At 32.2% G+C, this 26,212-nt stretch overlaps 1 protein-coding gene across 2 annotated transcripts in view; it reads left to right on the top strand.

The window, feature by feature from the left end:
* The window catches only part of LOC106681405 (epidermal retinol dehydrogenase 2), a 333,191-nt gene that overhangs the window by 237,823 nt on the left and 69,156 nt on the right, over nucleotides 1–26,212 (top strand). For both annotated transcript variants that reach the window (XM_067050626.1, XM_067050627.1), the window contains exon 3: nucleotides 18,002–18,322. In XM_067050626.1, the coding sequence (XP_066906727.1) occupies nucleotides 18,002–18,322 (321 nt within the window). The remainder of the gene's footprint in view (nucleotides 1–18,001; nucleotides 18,323–26,212) is intronic.

Genomic DNA, 26,212 nt, shown 5'->3' with positions numbered 1-26,212 from the left:
CTTAAAAAAAGTTACATAAATATGTATTTATTATATATTATATGAATAATATTTTAAAGAAATTATGTTAAAATAAGTACAAAAATATGAAAATGAAAACATAGCTGTTCAATAACAAGACATTAATTAGTAATTGTAATTAAAGTAATTGATTAATAATTAATCAGAATGAATTCTAAACAAATTATAAATGGAAATAAAAATACTCCTTATTATAAAGAAAAAAAAAATTAGAAAAATATTTAAAACTTTGGAGGAAATCAATTATTCAGCAGGGTCAGTTACAAAATTATTGCAGATTAAATGCATTTTTAAATTTTCAAATAAAAATAATAATCTAGAGATATATTTTTTCAAAAATCCAACAATTTATACGAATACCTAAAAATTAACATTTTGTGAGTTTATTTTGTCAAATATCATAAAAACTACTTGTCCTACAAAGATAAACATTAATAACTATTTTACAGTTAATTTAACTAGCTTTAATTTGAGCGTTAGCAGACATCTGTACATCAAATCGTTTCTGAAATGAAGTTTTTCATAAATCAAACTCATTGTCCGAACTATAAATCAATTTATTTTTGCATATATCATGAAAAGTACTACTCCTACGACGATATATGTCATAAACTACGTCATAGTCCATTTAACTAGCTTTAATTTGAGTGCTAATAGACATCTGTACGTCTCATAGTTCCTGAGATATAGATTTCTCAAAATAAATTAACTAACAACTAATCTTTCATTAGATTTTTACGAAATTTTGCTTTTTAAAAAGCTGTATCTCGAGAACTATTGGTGGTAAATAGCTCTTTTAAGGCTAATATTTCAGCGAATTTACTCTTCTTTAAATAATGTACTCTTAGGTTTTCTAGTGTTGTTGGTAATATTTAAGATATAGAGCACCGAATGAAAAATTAGTGTTTCTTAAGGTTGTGAAACAGCCGCCATATTTTATTCCTCCTACCTATACTTGGCAGACTCATCAGTTTTGACTATTAATTATACATAGTTTTCATTAATGTAATCAAAAATTGGGGTGAGATGACTGCCTTTATTTCTTCCCGGCTCTTGTACTATGAGTTGCCCTACAATTAGACAACCCTGACGAAGCTTGTTGGTTAACAATAAATAGTTTTCTTTTACTATTTTTCGGTATCTTTATTGACTGCCATTCGGACTATCTTACTACAATATACTTAATAGGGTCAACTATCTTCTACCAATAAAAAAAAATATTATTATTCTCTTCAGCCTTCATTAACTTTGCATACTAAACCCACATTGCTTGACAGATATGCGGTTCGAAATGAAGGCGCCTTCGATTGCTTATTTTACAAAATAAATACCACAATGTATAAGCCAGCCTATAAAGCAAATAACTAAAAATTTATTTTTACTACATCTAACTCGTAGACTAGCTTATAAAACTCCTACTTAGATAATTAATTTAAAAAAGTAATGAATAAGTTTAGTTTTTTTTTATCTATTAATACAAAACGGTACATACCACCGAAAGAGATACAGTATTTTCCAATTGCAATTAAAATTATTTATATTGAAATGAAATCGTGCCAAACATAGGTTAATTTGACTAATTTGACTAAACCTAGGCAAAAAAACTGAGAAAAGTTTAAATAAAAGGAAAGTGGTCAGGGTACGGTAAAAAAAAAACTCAAATAGTTATTAAACTATTTGTATTGAGCCAACGTTTCGCCCCATATCGCAGGGCTTCACCAGGGCTAAAAAAGGATACAAACACTTAAATGACGTAAATGTTGATGAAAAATTAAAAAGAGGAGAAGAAAATAAAGTAATAATAAAAATAAATAAATACAAATATATAAAATAAAATAAATAATAGACTAAAAAATATGAAATATAATTATCAATCTACTACAGTCTTTGTCCATAGTTATTAATCAACTGGATTATATTTTAATTTTATTGTTATGTATATTTTCCAATATTTTAGTCATTTTATTTATTTATATTTTTTTCTCTCTGAATGATGGTTTTTGCCTTTTTGTTTTTATATCTTCGATGTATACCTGAAAGTTAGGCCGAAACGTCGCCACATATAAATAATTCCTTTGTTTATTAGTTGTTGTTTTTTTTTCTGCTGACAGCACCCTCTCCCCCTCCCCGCCACGACCATCCTATCCTCTTATATATCTACGGACAACTATCTTCACCTTATTATGAAAAATTAAAAAGATGTGCAATAAAACATAAAAATTAAATAAGAATAATATTAAATAATTAATTTTTACGTTTCATTGTTCATCCTTTTAATTTTTCATTTACTTTTGCCATTTCTGTTTACTTCAGTGAAGTGTTTGTATTCCTTTTAGCCCCGATGAAGCCATGCAACGCTGGGCAAAACGTTGGCTCAATATTAATAGTTTAATCGCTATTTGAGTTTTCTTTCACCGCAACAGGACCAACTTCCTTTTATTATTATACACAGTCAATCAGCGATCTTCCAGTATGTCCAAAAAGCTTTAATAGTTGAATATGGTGCTGTGAATTCATAGTTAAGATTGTCCTAGAGGATGGCCATGTTGGCCGAAACGTTGGACATTCGAAGTAATAATAAACAGTGTTTGAAACTTTTATTTAGATTTTATGAAAATAATAAAGCCAGTCACAAAAGAGTTATAAGATTATAACTATTTTTTTTCAAAATACAAATTTTATTTTTTTAAAATAGTTTTATGTTATATATCCCATGTAATTTTATCTGAATAAACCTTTTTTTTTAAATTTATGTAATGTGATTTACAACTGTACAATAATAAATACAATAAGTAAATATGTTGTATGTTTCATATACACTTGAAAACCTTGGGAAAGAACCACCCACTGGTGGTACTTCAAGCATTAATTTAAATTAGAAGGTCCCGTGGCCATCTTCTTTTCAGACGTCTCGGAGGATTATCAGGGATTGTTAAGGATGAGAGATTAAGTACTATTCTAGTCTAGTACGATACTAATTTTTTTATTATTTATTTATTTAATGTAATTTAAAACTATATAAATGATAAATACAATAGGTAAATCTGTGGACTGTTTCATTTACACTTGAAAATCTTGGGAAGGAACCCGTTGGTGGTACTTCAAGCATTTAGTTAAATTGGAAGGTCCCGAGGCCATCTTCTTTTCAGACGCCTTGAATGATTATCAGGGATTGTTAAGAATGAGAGATTAAGTACTAATGGGTTAGGATGGGTAAGGAGTTTGGAATGAAAAGCGCATATCTGTTTTGGGCCAAATCTGCAACGAATAGGATGTTAAGGTCTTTATGAATGAGTTTATTTTTGACGTAATAAGGAGCATCAAGGATTTTACTTAGGATTTTGGATTGTAACGATTGGATGCGGGAAGAATTTGATGGTTTGATGAAGCCCCATAGCTCAATTCCATATGTCCAAATTGGTCTGATTATCGTAGTGTACATTAATTTTTGTAGTGAATTTTAGTTCAGAGCGTTAGTCAAGAAGGTGTTGTAGCAATCGGAATCTAAGAGCAGTTTCTTGTCGTTTCAATCTTGTGTGTGGATTTAATAAACCTACATTTTTTTCCCTCAACCATATATTTTATTTATAAATTGTTTAATAACAATGATTATTAAGTGTTCGAAACTTTCATCAAATTTACTTATATAAATTTCTTTTACAGTTGTAAATTTCAATAAATAAATAAACAAAATATTGTCTATGTGATGATTACCGGTTCACTTAATGGAAATTTATGGTTAGCTTGGAATAAATATTGTAATTTATGGTTAGCTTGTAGTAAATGTTGTAATTTATGGTTAGCTTGGAGTAAATGTTGTAATACATTAGTAGAAGAGAGAGAGAGAGAAATACTTTATTTATTTATCTATGCTGCCTAAATACATTAGGTTGCTATCTCATACAGCATACTTATCAATCCGTAATCAGACATATATACATTACACATACATGGTATAATCATAAATAAAAAAGAGATACAATAATAGGATATAATAAACAATTTTTTTCACCACTACAGTTTCCTTTTACAATCCATTTCGGTCTGTACAACAAATACAATTGTATCATTCATTCCTATTTTTTTTTCTCATTTCTGCTCCTCCAATTTCACCCTTTCACAATTATTCAATTCACCCGATCAACAAATTCGTTTTCCAGAATTCACCCTCCTAGATCCTCTTCAGTGACCCGCTAAACAAATTCAATATTAGACGGTAATGTGAGATCAGACCATCATTCATAGTCACAGCAGTAGATCAGTTTACCAAGAACAAACAAATAGATACATTTTACGAGAATAAGACTAACACATAGATTAAAAGGAAAATGTAATAAAAAAAAACCGGTTACAGGGAACACTTGAATGGATAAATAAGTTTTTAAAAACACACAAAAAAATATTATTAATAAAATAAAATAATTTAATGAATAAATACGTTAAAACATAGAATAGAACACCAACAACATATTTTATTCTCTGTTAACAATATAACTAACAGTACAATTATTTCGTTTATACGGGACTCTCACATTATACGGAATAATGCTTTAGAGATAATGGAATCGCAGTGGAACTGATAAAAATTACATTTTTGCGCCGAGTCCATTTATTTCCCTGGAGCTACAACGACCTGATTTAACAGTTGCGAGATAATGGAGACGTGAAACATTCATTAGTACACTCTGTCAGATAGCACATACATTCAGGTACACTCAACGCTAAAAGTATCTGTCTCATTAATTATCACTAAGGCATTAATTAATTTCAACTAGACTTAATTTTAAGCAGATTTACTCATCTCCATTTTTGATATATTTGCTTGATCTATAAAAAAACCCCTGAAAATATAACACAACTGTTTACTATTATATAATAATATAATTTGTATAATTATTGAATTTAAAAAAATGTATTTTGTATTTTAATTAATTTAATAACATTAAAATTAATGAAACTAAAAAAAAGAGATTTGTACAGGAAGGTATCTGTCAGGGATGTTAAAACAGCTCGAAGCAATCCATCAGGACGCCTCTATATAATAATGAATGCTAGTATAGTAGGCAAGATACCAAGTAGGAGGACAAAAACTAGATGAATAGACTGAAATACTTCATACCCTCCATTACTGACCTCTACTCTTCATTAACAACCAACCGATCCACTTCTATCCTACAATAAAATCCTTGCTGTCACCTTTGATCAACACCTCTCCTGGAATAACCATATTTCCCCAATCACACGCAAATTCATAACTGTACTCAAACAATTACAAGATTCCATTCCTCTGAACACCCGTCAGCTCTTAGTATCCTCTCTCGTCTTCCCCCACTTCGACTACGGATCCTTGGTGTATGGAGAGCTATCTGCAGGTTTAGAGTTGAGACTGAAGAGACTCACGAATTGCTTTGTAAGATTCATCTTTGAGTTCCCTAGGCGCTCTCAAGTCTCCCGCTGGTATACCGAGTTGAAGTGGCTCTATCAAACCTCCCGAAGGCAATATCTCCTTGGTGTTTTTCTATTCCAAGTTCTTAAAATCAAAAAACCTACCTATATCCTAGATCTCCTCACTCTTCGTTCATCCATACACCCCTTAAACACCAGATCCCAACCGATTGATTTATCTATGCCCTCCTATAGAACCGCCTTCTTTAGCAAATCCTTCGCCATACGTGCAACCTCCTGGAATTCTCTGCCCATCTCCATTCGCCAGTCCTCATCCATTCTTTCCCTTACCTACCTTCTACAACCTAAAAATTGCAAATGCTTGCCAGATAAAAATCTTAATATATGAACCGTGTATTTATTCTTAGAGGACATATGTCCCAGAATAAAATTATTTTTTTCATTTCATTTCAAAATATGGATTATTTTCTAGGTGGGGCAATCCTATACGCTTAGGATTTGATTTAACTCAAAATTTCATCTTTTACATTTTTTTTACATCTTGACAAACGACTAACCTGGAATCTTCACACAAGACTGAAAAGACAGGAAACTGCACGCAGATTCCGACTATTACAGCACTTACTAGACAAACGGTCTAAACTTCCAACTCATTACAGAAGACTGATCTACATGACAATAATAAGGCCCATCTGGACATACGGAGTTGAGCTTTGGGGCTCCACTAAACCTTTGAATTCCTCTCTTATCCAATCTTTACAATCCAAAATCCTTCGTAAAATCCTAAATGCTCCTTATTTTGTTACTAATAAAACCATCCATAAAGACCTAAATGTTCCTTATGTAACCGATCTAGCCCGAATCCGATATTATTCCTTCCATAATAAACTCCCTAACTACCCAAACCCACTCGTTTCTAACCTTGCTTCCTCTTCCATTCCTGGCAATCCTCCGAGGCGCCTGAAAAGAAGATGGCCTCGTGACCTTATATTGTAAACTTTAGAGTTCTACTACTGGGTAGTTTCTGTACATCTTGTATCATATCATTATGTCATTATGATCAAATTTACTGGTTGTATTTTTTTATACAGTTGTAAATATCAATAAATAAATTAAATAAAATAAAATACATTTTTTTTCTTTTTTTCTCTCTCTCTCCACGCTATTTTTTCTCGATTTGAAAGTATTTATAAAACCAATAGATCTCTTTTGACCAATTTTCCAATGAAATGTGTGTGGACAATAGGATCATATTGATGAAACTGTTTTTATTTTTTACTTATTTTTAAAGAAAAACAAAAAAGAGTATAACTGATTACAGTAATTTCTTTGAATAAACGGAGAGTGGGTTGAAGAACGAATATAGAGAGAAGATTAAAGTGAAATTCAACTAAAGGCTAAATATAGCAGAACATCTCCACGTGGCCTACTTTTGGGAGCCTTCTGGATTGCTAGTTCCATTTATTACGGGAAAGGGGGGTTAATAATCCTAAAAAGTATGGGTTCTTACAATCTATATTACTATTTTATTTTGTTATGTGTACAGTTATTGATTGTGGTTATATATTTTTTTTAATTTTATTGATAAATATTACTATATGCCACAAACTTGGGCAGTAAGTAATAATGATAAATGATCACATTTATACCAAAATTAAAAATAGATATATATAATAATAATAATAATAAAGCCTAACGAACCCGAAGGTTCGATGCCGATACTACCAAACGCTCTCTGCATGTACCTTCCAGTGATACCCATCCAAGCCCAATTCTATTTAATCAGCTTTAACACAATCCTCCCATCTACGTTTAGGTCTACCGCTCGGACGTTTACGGGTCGGTTCATTGCTTATTAACATTTTATAGATCCGCTAAAATGTTAATAAACACTTATTAATCTTTAACGAGTTCGTTAGGCATTCATTATTATAATTATTATATATCTGTTTTTAATTTTAGTAAGAATTTGATCATTTATCACTAAATGAAAATATGATGATATAATATAATTTAAAATCAAAAATAGATATATAAATTTTTAAAAATCCAGCGAGCATACTAAAGGGAAAAACCTATTGTACAAGATTTAAACATCAAACTTGAATTTATTTAAATTTATGAAAATAGAAAACCTGGGCGTTTATGACCATTAGTTTTTACGCTCTAAAGCCCTATCGAACAACAAGCCCCCCACCAAAAATATTTCTTAAAAGAATTTCTTCAGACGATCAATAAGTAAGCCCTGCTGGTAAGCCCTAACTTAGCTCTGGACTTCTTTTGCCTTTCTGCATTAGATACTTTATTAGATTCTTTCACCCATACTCAGTGTAATCATTTTAATCTGAGATTATTTCTTTGTTTTAATGTTATAACTTTCTCCTCTTAATCAAATGAGCTATTCGAGTTTTGTAATTTGAGTTATCTGCGTCTCGTAATAATAAGCTCAAACACTTTAGTATCCTGCTTAATCCTTTATTTTATCCCTACTGTTTATGAGAAAAATATGTAATATCTCTGCACTGTTGTGTAAATACGAATACAAATGCGTTGAATCAACTCATATAGAAAGAACTCAAATAACATTTCTAGAGGAGATCTCATGGTCATCTTCTTTTCAAACGGCTTTCAGACGATCATCAGGTTATGAAGTTTGTCATGGAATTGGTATCTGGTACTAGCCAAAACAGCGACATATGAAATATTGAAGTTCTGATGGACTTGATTTGTGACAAAGTAAGGAGCAATGAGGATTTTGGATTGTAAGGATTGTATATGAGAGCAATTCGATGGTTTAGTTGAGCCCTAAAGTTCAACTCTGTAAGTCCAGATACGGCTTATTACAGTCATATAAATAAGTCTTCTGTAATTAGTTGGAAGTTCAACCGTTAGTGTTGTAATAATCGGAATCAATGAGAACTTTCCTGTCTTTTCAATCATAAATATGTGCATTTTAAGTCAGTCCTTTGTCCAGGTTTAGTACTAGGTAGTTGATCTGTTCGACAGGAATGATTGGGGCATTATTGAAGGATAATGTGAGGCAGGAAGTCATGGGTTATGAAGAAGGGTAAATGTGATTTTGTGGGATTTATTGGAATTAATTTTAATCCTCCAGTTTTGACACCATTCTTAGAGAGTGGTATTCTAGGGGGAGAAGGTTTGGGATACAAGGGAAGATTAATTATTCCCTGATAATAGACATGTGTCATCGGCATACGTGGTGAAGAGAGTTTTATGATGGTTTGAGATTTCAGCTTTAAAAACTGTATAACGGATAAGACCAAGAATATTCCCCTGAGGTATACAAGCAGACTGAGGAATCAGGGCTGTTGAGCAAATAGATTTGAAATTATGTTTTGCATTTAAGTTTATTATTATTAAGCTAGAAAGAAATATCGCTAAAACTAATATTGGAAACAATTTTTTTACTATCAATGTTTTATTTTCCTAAATAGTTGATGATTATCTCGAAACAAAAATACAAAACATTACAATATAATTTAATACAAAATAGTATCATAAATTTCGCATAATTTTCACGATCAAATGCACTCATAAAATCACTAGTTATTGAGAGTAGTATTATTTTACTCTCAATAACTAGTGATTTTATGAGTGCATTTGATCGTGAAAATTATGCGAAATTTATGATACTATTTTGTATTAAATTATATTGTAATGTTTTGTATTTTTTTTCGAGATAATCATCAACCATTTAGGAAAATAAAACATTGATAGTAAAAAAATTGTTTCCGATATTAGTTTTAGCGATATTTCTTTCTAGCTTAATAATAATAAACTTATAAATCAAATAATCCAAATTATATATCTTTTAATAATCGTTATTCCATTGCATTCAAAATCATTAAGCTACGTATTCCCTAATGTGTTATAATAATAAATAAATCTAATTAATTGGGGTTTTCTTGTTATCACTAATTTAGGATAATAAATCATATTATTGTTTTTTTTTATAATTGGGGCATATCTGATAAAAAAAACAATTGATGCATGGAAATGGAAAAGGTTGTGCCAAAATACGAAAACTGAGATTTGGACGAGATAAAGTTTAAGAAACCAGTGGCAATTGACTGATTATAGCTGGCAGTTCGTGTCTTGAACAGTTCAGTTCATAGAGATGTATTATACAATAATTTTAGATCAAAATTCGAAGCAGTTACCAGTTTTTTTTTTCTCAAAACTAGTTTTTTGGCGCTGTATGTTTTTGATTTTCTTTAAAACTTATAGGGAGAAAGAAATACTTTATTCATTCATGCTGCCCAAATACATCGGGTTGCTACATTACACAGCATACTGATAAATCCGTGATTGGACATATATAAATTATATATTTTTATATGATATAATATAATAGAAAGATAACATTTTTTTTTCACAGTTTTATTTTACTTTTCTTTTAGAATGAATACCAGTCTACATACTAAATACAAGTTTTTCAATTTATTCCTTTTTTTTCTTTCCCGTCTATTTCACAACCCCTATTTCATTTGATCAACAAATGACAACAAATATAAAAACAATAGTGTTTCTTTTTTTTTTTTTATGGCACATACAGCCTTTTCCATGCCTCAATTGTTGGCCTTGTTATGAAATTGACGTGTTCCAAAGATATTTCTGTGGACAAGGATTTCTTCCTCAAGAGACTGTCACAAAGTGACCACATCCTTCATTATTTGCTTTCCTTCTATTTTATTTTTTTATCCTAAGGACCACGTTATGAATATTGAATATCAATGGTTAGGCTTCTTTGGGAGTCTTCATTTTCTTTCTTCCCATCGCAGCTTCATGATCCTCGTCTGCCTTTCTTTTCTTTCTTCGGACCACTTCTTACCCCTTTTTTTATCCTCTTCCAATATTGGTGATATTTTTCAATGTTTCCTATACGTATCTCTATCTAGACAGTAGATATCTGAAATTTGAAGTCTCTTTAGTTCCTCTCTTATTTGCTTCGTGTATCCTGCCATGTTTTTGTAGCTAAAAATTTTTTAAAGATCTTCTTATTCGATCTTTCCTCCTTCATCCTCTTCGTGTGCCCATAGAACATCATCCTTCTGGTTCTCATCTCGGTTTCCAGGTCTTTGATTTTATTATAATACACCATAATATTAATGATTTGTTTAAGGATTATATTTTTTTTTGCTAATTGTTGATTTTTTTTTCTCCGTTTAATACTTTTGATTTTCTTTTAAACTTATAAATGTATAAATAAACATTAATGTTATTTTTTTTTGGCACATACAGCCTTTACCATTTTTACATTAATACAGAAGGCTGTATTTTGAAATTGACGTGTTCCAAAGATATTACCGTGGGCAAGGGTTTCATTCACTATCGATTGTCCCGAAGTGACCACAGCCTACATTATTTGCTTTATTTTATTATAATATATCTGATATTTGTAGAGAATTTATTTTTTGATTTTATTTTCTCGGTTTGATGTTTTTCATTTTCTTTTAAACTTATAAATATATAAATAAACATTAATGTTTCTTTTTTTTTGGCACATACAGCCTTTTGACTTTATTTTGAAATTGACGTGTTCCAAAGATATTACCGTGGACAAGGTTTCTTTCGCTATGAATTGTCACAAAGTAATCACAGCCTACATTATTTGCTTTTTTTATTTTATTTTATTATAATATACCTGAGATTTGTACAGGATTTTTTTTTCGTTTTTTGTTGATTTTTTTCTCGGTTTGATGTTTTTCATTTTATTTTATTTTATGTAATTATGCAAATAAAAAGTAATGTTTCTTTTTCAAAAATTATCTTTAGTTCATTTTCATTTAATTCTCTTCCATTTTTTTTATGATTAACGATGTAATAGATGGTTTGATTTTATTTTTTATACATTTATTTTATATTGAGGTGTAGATAGTTGACCGTAGATTAACGATTGGAGAAGTTTGTCGGGGGTGCGGTCAGCAAAGAACAACATAAATAAACTAAACCATATTTATTTATTTTATGCCGACGTTTCGACCTGAGTTTCAGGTCTTCATCAGGGCTATAGAACAAAAGAGATAACAACAACATTTAGAGTAACATACAATTGAAAAGGAATAGTATACAAAATTCCACGAATATCAATCAATTAAAACTTTGTACTATTCAATAATCAGTTATCATTTTTTTATCATTTATGAGTTAATTAAATATTTTTATAATACTAAATTTGTTTGTATACTATTCCTTTTTAATTGTATGTTACTCTAAATGTTGTTGTTATCTCTTTTGTTCTATAGCCCTGATGAAGACCTGAAATTCAGGTCGAAACGTCGGCATAAAATAAATATGGTTTTGTTTATTTATGTTGTTCTTTGCTGACCGTACCCCCCGACAAACTTCTCCAATCATTTATTTTATATATTCTGCCAATTATTCAATTTATTATTTTGGTTGTACTTATGTTTCATAATTTCATTTTTTTTTTTTAAATTTACTTCAAGCCTTCATGCTTGTAATATTATTCTAAAGGGGCTTGTCTCAGAATAAATAAAGATTATTATTATTATTAGTATTATCTGTAGACTAAGTCAAATATAACAAAAAATATATATATTTTGTTAGATGATATACTATTTAATTATGTCTAATAACTTAAATACGTTGAAATATATATTTTTAGAAACTGTTTTAAATTTGAAGAATTATTAGTATATTTTTTCATCTTTTTATTTATTCGAATACAGTATAATATTGTTAATATTCAAGTATATTTAGTTAATTGTGACTAAGTATTTATTTATGGTGGCATTATACTACATAGTGACCGATTTATATTTTACATTGGAGAAATTAGAAGTAGAAATACCTTAGAAGTTCATAGAGAAATAAATTTAACAAGGGATATCCCTAAATCACTTTGAGACCCCCCTGTTGGATATATTGTGCAAGGGGCTGGCAGGAGCCCAGTACAGGTCGTGATCTACTGCCTCAGTCGTCAGACCACCTCCCCCACCAAAGGTTCGAATCTCGCTTAGCAAGGGGGCAGCTGATATTGGAACGGAACTAAACTGATTGAACAGACGATCTAATTGTCCCGGCGGTCCCACGCTCCACCAGGAGGAAATTGTTTTTCTGGAGGAGGGTTCCAGGCTGCAGCAGCGACCTCTATATTACAGTCCAAAGAGCTTTGAATTTAGTTCCTAACAAGAGCAGATATTTAACAATGCAGGGATTTTTTTTTATGTTTCCTTTTCCGGCTACTAATTCCTCAAACAGAGTAATATAATAATTATTATATACTAATTCTAATAACACTACTATACATAGAATCTTTGTGCATTAAAATATATCTAGTAAATTTGATCTCAGTTATATTAGAGTGATACAGGCGTGAAGAAAAATTATCCATTGGTAGCATTCTAATGATGTTTTTACATTAGCAGATCTTGTGGTCATCTTCTTTTCAGGAGACTTGGAGCATCGTTAAGAATGGAAGAGGAAGCTAGGTTATAAACTAGTGGAGTTTGGGTGGTTAGGGAGTTTATAATGGAAGGATTGATATCTGGTTCGGGCCTGATCCGTTACATATAGGTCCTTAAGGTCTTTATGTATGATTTTTTGTGACAAAATTAGAAGCATTGAGGATTTTATGAGGGATTTTAGATTGTAAGGATTATATATGGGGAGAAACTGGAGGTTTAATGGAACCACAAAGTTCAACTCCGTATTTCCAGTCTTTCATAATAAAGTACAAACTAATACTATTAATCTTGTAGTTTGTGTTACAATGTTTATGATACAATTCTGCCAGGTAATTTTTTACATTTATGTTTATACAATGTAGCTAATAGTCGTCGCCATCATGAAACAAAATGTATTAGTGCTTGTACTTTATAGTTAGTGTACTTGTATTTATGGATGGCTTTCATTTTGAAACAGGCTCCAGATGGGCCTTATTACAGTTATGTAGATCAGTTTGTAATAAATTAGAATTCTCTTTGTCCAAAAGTGCTGTAATAGTTTAAAATGACGTATAGTTTCCTGCATTTTCAGTGTTGTGTGAGTATTCTGCTAGTCGTTTGTCCAGATATAGTCCAAGGTGGCGGATCTGTTTGACAGGTAAGAGCAACATTATCAAATGATAGTGTAGGGCAGTCAGCAAGTTTGCTACGAAAAGAAAAGGTGATTTAATGGGATTTTTTAAAATTTAGTTTTATCCTCCAATTACGATACCGTTCTTCGAGGGCTGTGATATGGGAATGGAGTGTTTGGGATGCAATCAAAGGGTTATTATTAACTGCGAGCACACATGTGTCATCGGCATAAGTGGTGAGGATAGTGTAAGGATTGGTTGGGATGTCTGCTGTTTAGACTGTGTAGGGGATGGGACCGAGGGTAGGAATACTTAATGCTAAAATAGGCAATAGAATTAATTTTTAATACTTTAATTAACTAGTTTTATATTTTTTTTAATTACAATTTTATTTTTAAAAAAATGTCATTTCATGATAAAACTCTACAATATTTAAAAATACACTGAGTAATAGATATCGATAGTGGTTGTTTTGATGGGTGTTACTTTCGTGAATCCATATAAACTTACATAGCATTTCATATGGGATAAATTATTTTTTAAACATTAAATCTAAACCTTCGAATTCCTCTCGTATCCAATCTTTACAATCCAAAAACCTTCGTAAAATCCTCAATACTCCTTATTCTGTTACTAATAAAACCATCTATAAAGACCTAAATATTCCTTATGTAACGGATCTAGCCCGAACCCGATATTATTCTATCCATAATAAACTCCATAACCACCCAAACCCACTAGTTTCTAACCTTGCTTCTTCTTCCATTCCTGGCAATCCTCCGAGGCGCCTAAAAAGAAGATCGCCTCGTGACCTTATATTGTAAACTGTTTTTAGAGTTCTACTACTGGGTAGTTTCTCTACATCCTGTATCATATCATTATGTCATTATGATCGAATTTACTTGTTGTATTTTCTTTGAAGACTTCTACCATTCGGGTTGTGATATGGGATGGTAGAGTTTAGGATGCAATCAAAGGACATTTAAATTTAGGAAAAGAAAATATAAATCATGGGCATTGATCACCACAGTATTGTTTCCGGTCATATTTTTCTAATATATATTTTAAAATTTGTATTGATAAATATTACTATCTGCCACAAACTCGAACAATAAGTAATAGTGATAAATGATCCATGATGATATTCATACCAAAATTAAAAATAGATATATAACTAAAATAAATCCAGTGGGCATACCGAAGGGGAAAACCTATTGTACAAAATTTAAACATTAAAATCGAATACATTTAAATTTAGGAAAATAAAATAGAAAGCCCTATCGAACAACAAGCCCCACACCAAAAATATTTCTTAAAAGAATTTCTTCAGACGATCAATAAGTAAAAGCTCAAGCTAACTTAGCTCTGGACTTCATTTGCCGTTCTGTATTAGTTACTTCTCAGTCATACTCAGTGTAATCATTTTAATCTTAGATTATTTCTTTGTTTTACGACTTTCTCCTCTTAATCAAATGAGCTATTCGAGTTTTGTAATTTGAGTTATCTGCCTCTTGTAATAATAAGCTCAAATACTTTAGTATCCCGCTTAATCCTTAATTTTATCCCCACTGTTTATTAAAAAAATGAACTATATTCGCAGTATTGTAGATATGAATTATATAATTAAATATAAGATATTAATAACCTCAATATCCAATTGAAGGCACAAAACAGATTTTTTTAAATGCATTTTTTGATATCCATCTGTATTAAAAATATATACAAGTAAATTAGGTGTTAGATATAGGATGGCATGATGCAGTCATGTGGAGAATCTAACAATTGATAAAACTGCAATAACATTTCTAGAGATCTCATGGTCATCTCCTTTTAAATTTAGGCCACGAAAAATAATAATAATAAGACAAATTTAAGCAATAATAAATAAGAAATTTATAGCGTTCATGACCAGTATTTTTTTACACCATTAAATGAAAACAGACAAAAAATGGCTATGCCTTCAATATCCTCAATAAGATGAAATAGAAAATAGCGCCAGTCCTGGATAGATTAAAAAAAATATAATTTAGACAACAAATTTTCCTATATGGAAATTAACAAAAGAAATAATAAAATAAAAACAAAAGATAAACAATAAAAAGGAAAGTATCTTCCAATGTAACAAGAAAAGAAACAAAAAAAATTAATTTTAATAAAAAAGTAAATGAAATTCATAAGGGACGAATTTCATCATATCAAAACTAAAAATAGATATATAACTTAAAAAATCCAGCAGGCATACCGAAGGGGAAAACCTATTTTACTAGATTTAAATATTAAAACTGAATACATTTAAATTTAAATTTAGGAATATGTTGCCGATTTGGCCAGAACCAGATACCAATCCTTCCATAATAAACTTCCTAACCACCCAAACCAACTCGTTTCTAACCTGGCTTCTCCTTCACTACCTAATAATCCTCCTAGGCGTCTGAAAAGAAGATGGCCTCGTGATCTTCTCCTTTAGAAATGTTTTTGGAGTTCTATCAATGGGTAGATTCTCCACATGTTTTTATCATGTCATAATATCATTTACAGCAAATTTACTTGATGTGTATATATGTATACAGTTGTAAATATCAATAAATAAATTATTAAAAAAAAAAATAAATTTAGGAAAATAAAGTAGAAAACCTGGGCGTTTATGACCATTAGGTTTTACGCTCTAAAGCCCTATCGAACAACAAGCCCCCCCACCAAAAATATTTCTTAAAAGAATTTCTTCAGACGATCAATAAGTAACAGCTGATAAGCCCCAACTTAGCTCTGGACTTCATTTGCCGTTCTGTATTAGTTACTTCAAAATTAATTTTAATAAAAAAGTAAATGAAATTCGCCCCTTATCTTTTGTTGAATGTACAATGTCTAATAATCCCTTGTAGCTCCTATCAGCAAACTTCCACACTCTACGAAGTATAAACACAAACTGTTTGCGCTGGTTTCTGTTTACTGATTCAGAACGGAATACCTGGAATAAACGAAGGATAATATTCTGATAATTATATCAGCTATTTTATTCCCTCTCACTAAATTCCAAGTTAAAATTAAATCAAGAGATAACCTTAATAATTAACATTATAAGTTGTAATTAGATGAAAAAGGTAGATTTAATGTTTTGTTTTTTTATTTATTTATTTATTGATATTTACAACTGTATAAAAAATACAACCAGTAAATTTGACCATAATGATATGATACAGGATGTAGAGAAACTACCCAATAGTAGAACTCTAAATACAGTTTACAATATAAGGTCACGAGGCCATCTTCTTTTCAGGCACCTAAATGACTATTTCATTTACACTTGAAAATCTTGGGAAGGAACCACCCGTTGGTGGTACTTCAAGCATTAATTTAAATTGGAAGGTACCGAGGCCATCTTCTTTTCAAATGCCTCGAAGGATTACCAGGGATTGCTAAGGATGAGAGATTAACAACTAATGGGTAAGGATAGATAAGGAGTTTGGAATGAAAAGACGCATATCTGTTTTGTGTCAAATCTGCAACGAATGGGATGTCTTTGTGGATGAGTTTATTCGCAACGTAATAAGGAGCATCATGGATTTTGGATTGTAAGGATTGGATGCGGGAGGAATTTGATGGTTTCGTAGAGTCCCAAAGCTCAATTCCATAAGTCCAAATTGGTCTGATTATCATAGTGTATAATAATTTTTTGTATTGAATGGGAAGTTTATAGCGTTTGTCAAGAAGGTGTTGTAGCAATCGGAATCTACGAGCAGTTTCTTGTTGTTTCAGTCTTTTTTGTGGATTCCATGTAAGTCTCTTGTCAAGATGGAGTCCTAAGTATCGAATCTGTTGAACAGGAGACTATATTTAATTACGGTAACGCTGTACTTAAAGGATAATTTTGATTAGGTATCGATGTGGTCGATTTTCCGCTTTAGACGTGTGGTACCGTGAACAGATTACAGAATTGCCCCATCTGCAACTTCTAAGTAAGGGAAGACACCTTTCACTTCTTGGGAACCTGTTCCAAGTATAGCGAAGTTAGAATGAAATATTTTGGCTAGCGGACTCGTACTGCGGAACAATTATTAATTTTGTTAAAAAGCTTTAATTGAAGAGCTGTTAATAATTATGTACGACGGGCTACGCTGGAAAGAGCTCAGTTGGTCAGTATTTGATGAATTCACGGCCTACCACGGTTGTTACAATGCCTTGTTGCTTTAACATAATATTTTATTGTTATTTTAAACTATTTTCTTGTTAAAATTATTGTTTTGGATATTTAACGTATTTTTAAAAATATTTATTGTTTATATGTTTTTAGTTTTAATTCCACACATACTTCGACAGACGGTTATTTTTCTATTGTCTAGTGTGTTTTTAATGTATATTTTTATAAGTGTTTTTTTAAATTGTATGGATCTATACTTTTTTTTTTAAATTTTTAAAGAAAACTTTTTATAATAAAAAAATACTAACTATCGCACTAAGTTTCTTCCTTTAATATGTAGGATGAAAAATACTAAGTAGGGTCTCTATTAACAGGTCACAGGAGCAGGGCGAGGCCTGGGTCGAGAGATCTGCCTGCGGCTGGTACAGGAGGGCGTCAAATTGACCTGCGTCGACGTGTCGCTGGCGACCGCCGAGGAGACTGCCGCTCTGTGTAACGCGACGAGGCCGGGCTGCGCGGCAGCGGCTTATTGCGACATCGCCGACAAACACCAGGTCTCCAAGCTAGCGGAACAGCTCCCTCCGGTGGACATTCTCATCAACAACGCCGGCATCGTATCCTCGGCCAGCGTCCTGGAGGTCACTGAGGAACACATAGAGCGCCTCATGCAGGTCAACATACTGGCACAGTTCTGGGTAAGTAGAAATTGTTTATTTTTTGATAAATTATTTTTTTTTTATTAGTTGACATAAAAACACATCAAGTAATTTTGATGTAACATTATAATGGTATGATACAAACATGTAAAAAAAGTACTCAATGGTAGAACTCCAAATAACATTTCCACATTTGAAGGTTTCGAGGCCATCATCTTCAGACACCTCAGAGGATTGTCAGGAATGGAAGAGGAAGCAAGATTAAAAACTTGCTTGTTTGGGTAGTTAGGTTATATTAAGGTATTTACACATGATTTTATTTGTGACAAAGTAAGGAGCATTAAGGATTTTTTCTAGGATAATCTTAGGATTTATTTGGATATCAGTTCTATAGAATGTGTAGAGGATGGTGCCGAAGATACTACCTTGAAGGACTCAAGCGGACTGGAATAATCTAGAAGATGGATGAATAGGAACCATTGTGGCTTACCTTGAATAATGAGTAAGCAGGTAGAAGGATCAAAAGCCTGTTCTACATCTAAATTGACTCCCGCGCAGTACATTCCGCGCTCCAAAGAAGACGAGACAACGTCCACCACACGATGACATTGGTGGATAGTGCAGTAGGATGTTCAGAATCCTAACTGGTGATCTTGATTAAATCTATTTTGTTTTTATTGCTATGCCCCATGGATTGAGGAAGTGAGAATTGAAAATCAATAACTTTTACTACATTGGATACGATTTTAGAGGGTACTGAATAAAGGGAATATGATGTATATAGATGAGTGATATGATGTATGAATATGAATATGATGTATATCGACAGTGGGTTCCTACCGCTGGTTCACGCCTAGAATCAACGTGGGTCCTCCCCGACTACTGGATCTCACAGTTCCTCACTGGGCATGGGGGTTTCCGAGCTAAGCTCTCCGCACATGGCATAAACATCGATCATCTATGCCCAATTTGTCAGGTTCCAGAGACCACCGAGCACGTCCTACTTGCCTGTACCGCCTATGAAGCACTGAGAGCCAAGATGATGAGGGAAACAGGACTCTATGTTCTGACTGAGAGCAATCTTCCTGAGCTGATGAAAAAAGAAAAGTACCCGCACTACAAGAACCTTCGTGTACGGGTGGAAGGAGGATATGGGCTCTACTCACTACTCCCTGGGTAGGAGAGAATAAGCTACACCAGCAAGGCCTTAGTAGAAGAGCAAGATTTATTTTATATATAATAATAATATAGATGAGACAAACTACGAGAAGCAGAGGAAATTGGCTTGAAAGCAAATGAAGATAAAACAAAGTATATGATTGTTTTTTTTTTTTATTTATTGATATTTAAAATAATATCATACAAATATTTATGATATTTATTAACTGTATAAAAAATACAACAAGTAAATTTGATCATAATGACATAATGATATGAGACAGTAGGTAGAGAAACTACCCAGTAGTAGAACTCTAATAACAGTTTACAATATAATGTCACGAGGCCATCTTCTTTTCAGGTGCCTCGGAGGATTGCCAGGAATGGAAGAGGAAGCAAGGTTAGAAACTAGTTGGTTTGGGTGGTTAGGGAGTTTATTATAGAAGGAATAATATCGGGTTCGGGCTAGATCGATAACATAAGGAACATTTAGGTCTTTATGGATGGTTTTATTATTAAAAAATAAGGAGCATTGAGGATTTTGGATTGTAAAGATTCGATACGAGAGGAATTCAAAGGTTTAGTGGAGCCCCAAAGCTCAACTACGTATGTCCAGATGGGCCTAATTATTGTCATGTAGATCAGTCTTTTGTAATGAGTTGGAAGTTTAGACCGTTTGTCTAGTAAGTGCTGTAATAGTCGGAATCTGCGTGCAGTTTCCTGTCTTTTCAAGTTAGCCGTTTGTCAAGATGTAGTCCAAGATAACGAATCTGTTCTACAGGGGTAAGAGAAGTGTATTATTGTAAACCGAAAATACTCTATACTCTTAACAACACGATGTGCGTGGGTGGCAAATCGTTTACGACAGTAGAAAGTTTCAAATACGGCTTCTCAATAACATCAATAAATGTTTAACGGGCTGAGATAGACGAGCGTATATTATAACAAGTGCAAACTGAACCTTCTTGATTCTGGCATGAAAAAATCTGAAGCTAAGGGTGTAGAATGCCAATATAAATCCAGCTCTGATATACGGCTACAAGACCTGGGCTCTAACAAGTACCCTAGATAGCACAATCCAGAGATTTAAACAGAAAGTTCTTCGTACAATAACAGAAGCGATCTGGGACCAGATCCTTAAAACATGGAGGAGAAGAACTAACAGTGAACTGCTTGCAGAGAGTGGTCAGTCAATATCTCATGATATGAAGGTAAGGAGGCTAAGATGTGGCTCGATGCAATCCTGATGGACGCATCTACACAACAACGAATGCCAGTATTGCAGGCAAGAGACCTCATGGGAGGTCAAAAACCAGACGGAAAGACAGAATCAACAAAGATGCGAATGAGCTGCAAACAGCAAACTGGAAAGCAGTAGCCAAAGATCTAAAAGTTTACTGCGTACACCGATTGTAATGAAAGAAGAATCAATAGGTTACACTCTTCATTGGTCTAAGCAACCATGTTTATTCTCAAACAAATAGCAACAAGTTACATAATCATTATAACCACATATATGTTAGGCTTTTTAGCCAAACAAAAACACAAATAATTTATTATTCAATCATAAGGCGATAGGTTTCAAATTTGTTTGCCACTAAAACTACTGAATCAGGGGTAAAAAAATCAGGGGTTGTGCTTTCTGATTTGAAACCACCGGTAGAATTTTCAAAAAGACGTAAAAATAGTTCTTTATACTCCACAGATGTGGTGTTATTTTTGTGCATATCGGAGAGATGTAGCATTATTTTAGATTGTTTTAGAGTCGAAGCGATTCATTGACGAACTTGCTTGACGGGGCTTATCAGTTTTCTTGTCGCTAGTAACAAGTTAGTAGCCCTTAATCGAGTATTGAGACTGTTTATGTGTGTCTGCCCCATTTGTGGGTCTGGGTAATTAACTATAGGAAGATATACTGGCCGCAAAATCCTCTATAAGTACTTTTAGTTTGTGAAATGTAACTACAATTTATTTATTTTTATTTTTATTATCTTTATTTACAACTGTATATTACATAATACATTCAGTAGATATAATCTTAGTTAAAATAGAGTGCTACAGAGGTATAGAGCTACTACCCATACACTCTAATGACATTTTACATTAGCTGGTCTTGTGGCCATCTTCTTTTCAGGCGCCTCGGATGATTGTCAATAATGGAAGAGGATGCAAGGTTAGAAACTAGGGGGTTTTGAGTGGTTAGGGAGTTTATAATGGAAGGAGTGATATCTGGTTTGGGCTAGATCGGTTACATAGGGAACATTAAGGTCTTTTTATGTATGATTTTATTTGTGACAAAGTAAGGACCATTGAGGATTTTACGAAGGATTTTGGATTGTAAGGATTGTATACGAGAGGAATTCGAAGTAGTGGAGTCCCAAAGCTCAACTCCATATGTCCAGATTGGCCTTATTACAGTCTATCGTAATGTGTTGGGAATTGAGACCTGTCTTTTCAGTCTGGTGTGAGGATTCCAGATTAATCGTTTGTTCGAATGTAGTCCAAGGTAGCAGATCTGTTCGACAGGGGTAAGAGTAACATCATTAAATTAGGGCTGTCGGTAGGTTCACGATGAACGGTAAAGGTAATTCAACGGGATTTATTTTAATCCTTCAATTATGACACCATTCTTCGAGGGCTATGATATAGGATTGGAGAGTTTGGGATACAATTAATGGGTTATTATTAACTCCAAGACAACACTCTTATCGTTAAAATTATATATTCACGAAATATACAATACATGAATCCATATAACAATTAAAAACATACATATAGACCATGGAAAATCATCCGTCTGTAGAAGTCTGTGCGGAATTATGACTAAAACTTATAAATAATAAAATAAAAAAAAAAAAACATCATAAAATCAATGATTTTAAAAATTTGATAGTTTCAAATAACAATATAGTATTTATGTTTTAAGAAACACATCAATGGTAATAACATCTGGTATGAATTTTAAATACTAATCAACTGAGCTCTTCTCTGTGTAGCCCGTCGTACATAATTGCTAATAACTAAGCTAACAAAAGAAAATACACATATTTTTAACTCTTAAATTATAAAAATAATAAAACTGCGAGCACACATACGTCATCGGCATACGTGGCATACGAAAATATTATTTGTTAAATTTATTAAAATAAATAATTTAGGCTCTCTTATTTTCAATAATACTTAGAACCACAGCCTAAATTTGAAGTCATTTTTATGACTCATAAATTATTTTTTGGAAGTTAGTCCGGATGGCGGTCAATAAAGGTACACAATAGTAGAAAAAACTATTTATTGTTAACCAAGGATCCCCCCCCCCTGCTTTGCAAGGCTGATCCTGATTGAAAAAGGTTTAAATCCTGTAAGTCGCAGTCTTAAACCTTTTCAGGTTAGGTTGATTAGGATCAACAAGACCTATAAAGTTGGGCAAACCATTTGAATTTGTACCGCTACAAACCATGATGGGTCAGGGGTTCAGTACTTTATAAAGAAGTTCGAAGTACTGTTACTAGACAATGTCAATGGATTTTAAGCCCCCGGTATTTATATAATTAGTCAACCCGAGAAGAGAACTGAGAGAGAGAATTTTATATGTGTGCCCCGTTTGACAAAAGCTGCTTACAAAGCCGTTTCTTCAGGAAAAATATCCATTGAGAACTGTTTGCCTCCAATATTAAGATTTAATTAAATCTTTCATCAAACGGTTTCCGCATATTACATAAGATAAGGTGCTTAATTACATAATTTTAAATATTATTTGTTAATAATATAAAAGCGACCAGCGAACAGTGGTGGAAATTGCGAAAAACAAAACAAAAAGAAATGTGTTTAATCATGTTGATGAATATGGTTTCTTACACTCAAATACCTATAAACGAATTCACCGTAATTAGTTCTCTCATCAAATAATATTTGATTGAAACTTACGGATGTTACTTCGGTATTGGGAAAAACTAAGTTTTTACTAACTGTTATAATTTTGTTTTAAACTATCCAACAGAAAATAAGTCGGCTATCAAAACCAATGGAATTTAGTTTACAAATTGTAGTTTTTCAAAAGTTTTTTTTTAAAATTATTTATTTAATGTAATTTACAACTGTACAAAATAATACAATAGGTAAATATGTAGTATGTTTCATATACACTTGAAAATCTTGGGAAGGAACCACTGGGTGGTACTTCAAACATTAATTTAAATTAGAAGGTCCCGTGGCCATCTTCTTTTCAGACGCCTATATAAGGGATTGTTAAGGATGAAAGATTAAGAATTAATGGGTTAGGATGGTTAAGGAGTTTGGAATGAAAAGACGCATATCTGTTTTGGGTCAAATCTGCAACGAATGGGATGTTAAGGTCTTTGTGAATGGGTTTATTTGTGACGTAATAAGGAGCATCAAGGATTTTACTTAGGATTTTGGATTGTAACGATTGGATGCGGGAAGAATTTGATGGTTTGGTGGAGCCCCAGAGCTTAATTCCGTATGTCTAAATTGGTCTGATTATCGTAGTGTATACTAATTTTTTGTAGTGAATGGGAAGTTTAGAGCGTTTGTCAAGTAGGTGTTGTAGCAATCGGAATCTACGAGCAGTTTCTTGTCGTTTCAGTCTTGTGTATGGATTCCAAGTAAGTCTCTTGTCAAGATGGAGTCCTAAATATCGAATCTGTTCAACAGGCATTAGTGGTGTATTTAGAAAGGATACTGTAGGACAGGAGGGCAGAGGTTTACGACGGAGAGTAAAGGTGATCTGGTGGGATTTGTCAGGATTTATTTTGATTCTCCAGTTTTTACACCATACTTCAATAGATGTTATGTGTGCCTGTAGTGTTTGTGATGCATTAGTTGGGTCGAACATGAAATTAAATTTAAGTCAAGAGAATAGAAATTATATAAACATTCCAAATATAGTAAAAAAAATATATATACATACAGAAAACAAAACATGGTCGTCCAAAATAAGGAAAAAATATTTTTTATCCCTTTAACTTTAGTTAGGGTAAGGAAGGGTAATTTCAAAGGATTTTCAAGGACGCAGCAGCCTAAAACTACATGGCTAATGCAGGTCTTCATGGGAATTACTTTACATTTTAACAATTTAAACATTTTTGCCCAAAAACAGTAATTTTCCATTAATTGCAGCGGGGTCAATTTGAGAAGTTAAAAAACAACTACCCTAGAGTTTTTAACAACGAAAGATCTTTTTCAAGGAAGGACGTACGAGTCCTCGAGGTTCAGTTGACCCTGAATAGGCATAGGCCAAAGATCTAGATCGATTTACATCTGTCCTTGAAACTGAATGTTTAAACGTATATCAGGAATATATAGCATCGAATCGGTCCCAGGCTCCGATTTCCGATAGTGCTCTTGGCAGTTAATCTTTACCCCTGCCACCCACTCCTTTATTGGTTCTCCTAAGTATTTGTTTTAAAATTTAAATTTAACGTTATATAGCTTGCCTAGTAAAATAATTTATTAATTATCGATTTGGAGATTATGAAAAATCATTAAACTAAAATAATATTTATTATATATATTTTGTTTAAGACTAGTTATTTGCCATGTATTGACCAGACTAATATTATAAATGTTTTCAAATGGGTTCCTAGTTGAGATCTGTCAACGTTATAGGAAGTTCTCTATAGAAATTCAAGAATCCTTTTAAGAGTAATAGATACAGGATAGTTCGGGATCGGAAGGAATAATTTGAGAAATATATAACTCGGTTCGTTTTATTAGAAATTCTTTGTTCCATGTAATGAGGAGTGGAGATGGTAGTTAAGTACGATAAATTTGAAAATAATTTTAAAGTAAACAGTGTAGAAAATAAGGAAAATATTAAAATTAATTAAACAATAAATGATAATATACATAATAGGGGGGAGAAGAAATATTTAACAAAAAAAATAAATAAATAAATTACAGATGTACACAGAAGAAATAAAGTTAAAAGAAAGACAATATACCAAATGAATAGGGACACAGAGGTATGTAAATTATATTATAGAAACACTAACGACTGTTGAACAGATTCGATACTTAGGACTCCATCTTGACAACAGACTTACTTGCAATCCACACAAAAGACTGAAACGACAAGAAACTGCTCCTAGATTCCAATTGCTACAACACTTACTTGACAAACGCTCTAAACTTCCCATTCACTACAAAAAATTAGTATACACTACAATAATCAGACCAATCTGGACATATGGAATTGAGCTCTGGGGCTCCACCAAACCATCAAATTCTTCCCGCATCCAATCGTTACAATCCAAAATCCTTGATGCTCCTTATTACGTCACAAATAAACTCTTTCACAAATACCTTAACATCCTATTCGTTGCAGATTGGACCCAAAACAGATATGTATCTTTTCATTCCAAACTCCTTAACCATGATAGTTCCTTTCCAAGATTTTCAAGTGTATTTGAAACATACTACATATTTACCTATTTTATTATTTTGTACAGTTGTAAATTACATTAAATAAATAATTTAAAAAAATATATATTATAGAAAAATTAATTAATGTAAGTATACTTAAGCTGGTAATTTAATTATATAAATATAAAAGAAAAAGAAAGGATAATAGCTATAAAATGTAATTAGCTTATGTATGGGGTGAGAATTTAGAAAATAAAACCAGGACAAAGGACATGATAGGTCAATAGTTATTAATATTTGAGTTTTCTTTGACCGCACTCGGACCATATACCATTTATATAACACACGGTCAATCAGCGATCTTCCAATAATTAAATTTTTTTTAAAATA

Source organism: Halyomorpha halys, unplaced genomic scaffold (assembly GCF_000696795.3).
Source record: "Halyomorpha halys isolate HHAL.00 unplaced genomic scaffold, Hhal_1.1 Scaffold334.1, whole genome shotgun sequence".
NCBI classification, from domain to species: Eukaryota; Metazoa; Arthropoda; class Insecta; order Hemiptera; family Pentatomidae; genus Halyomorpha; species Halyomorpha halys.
This window is presented reverse-complemented; position numbering and strand designations above follow the sequence as displayed.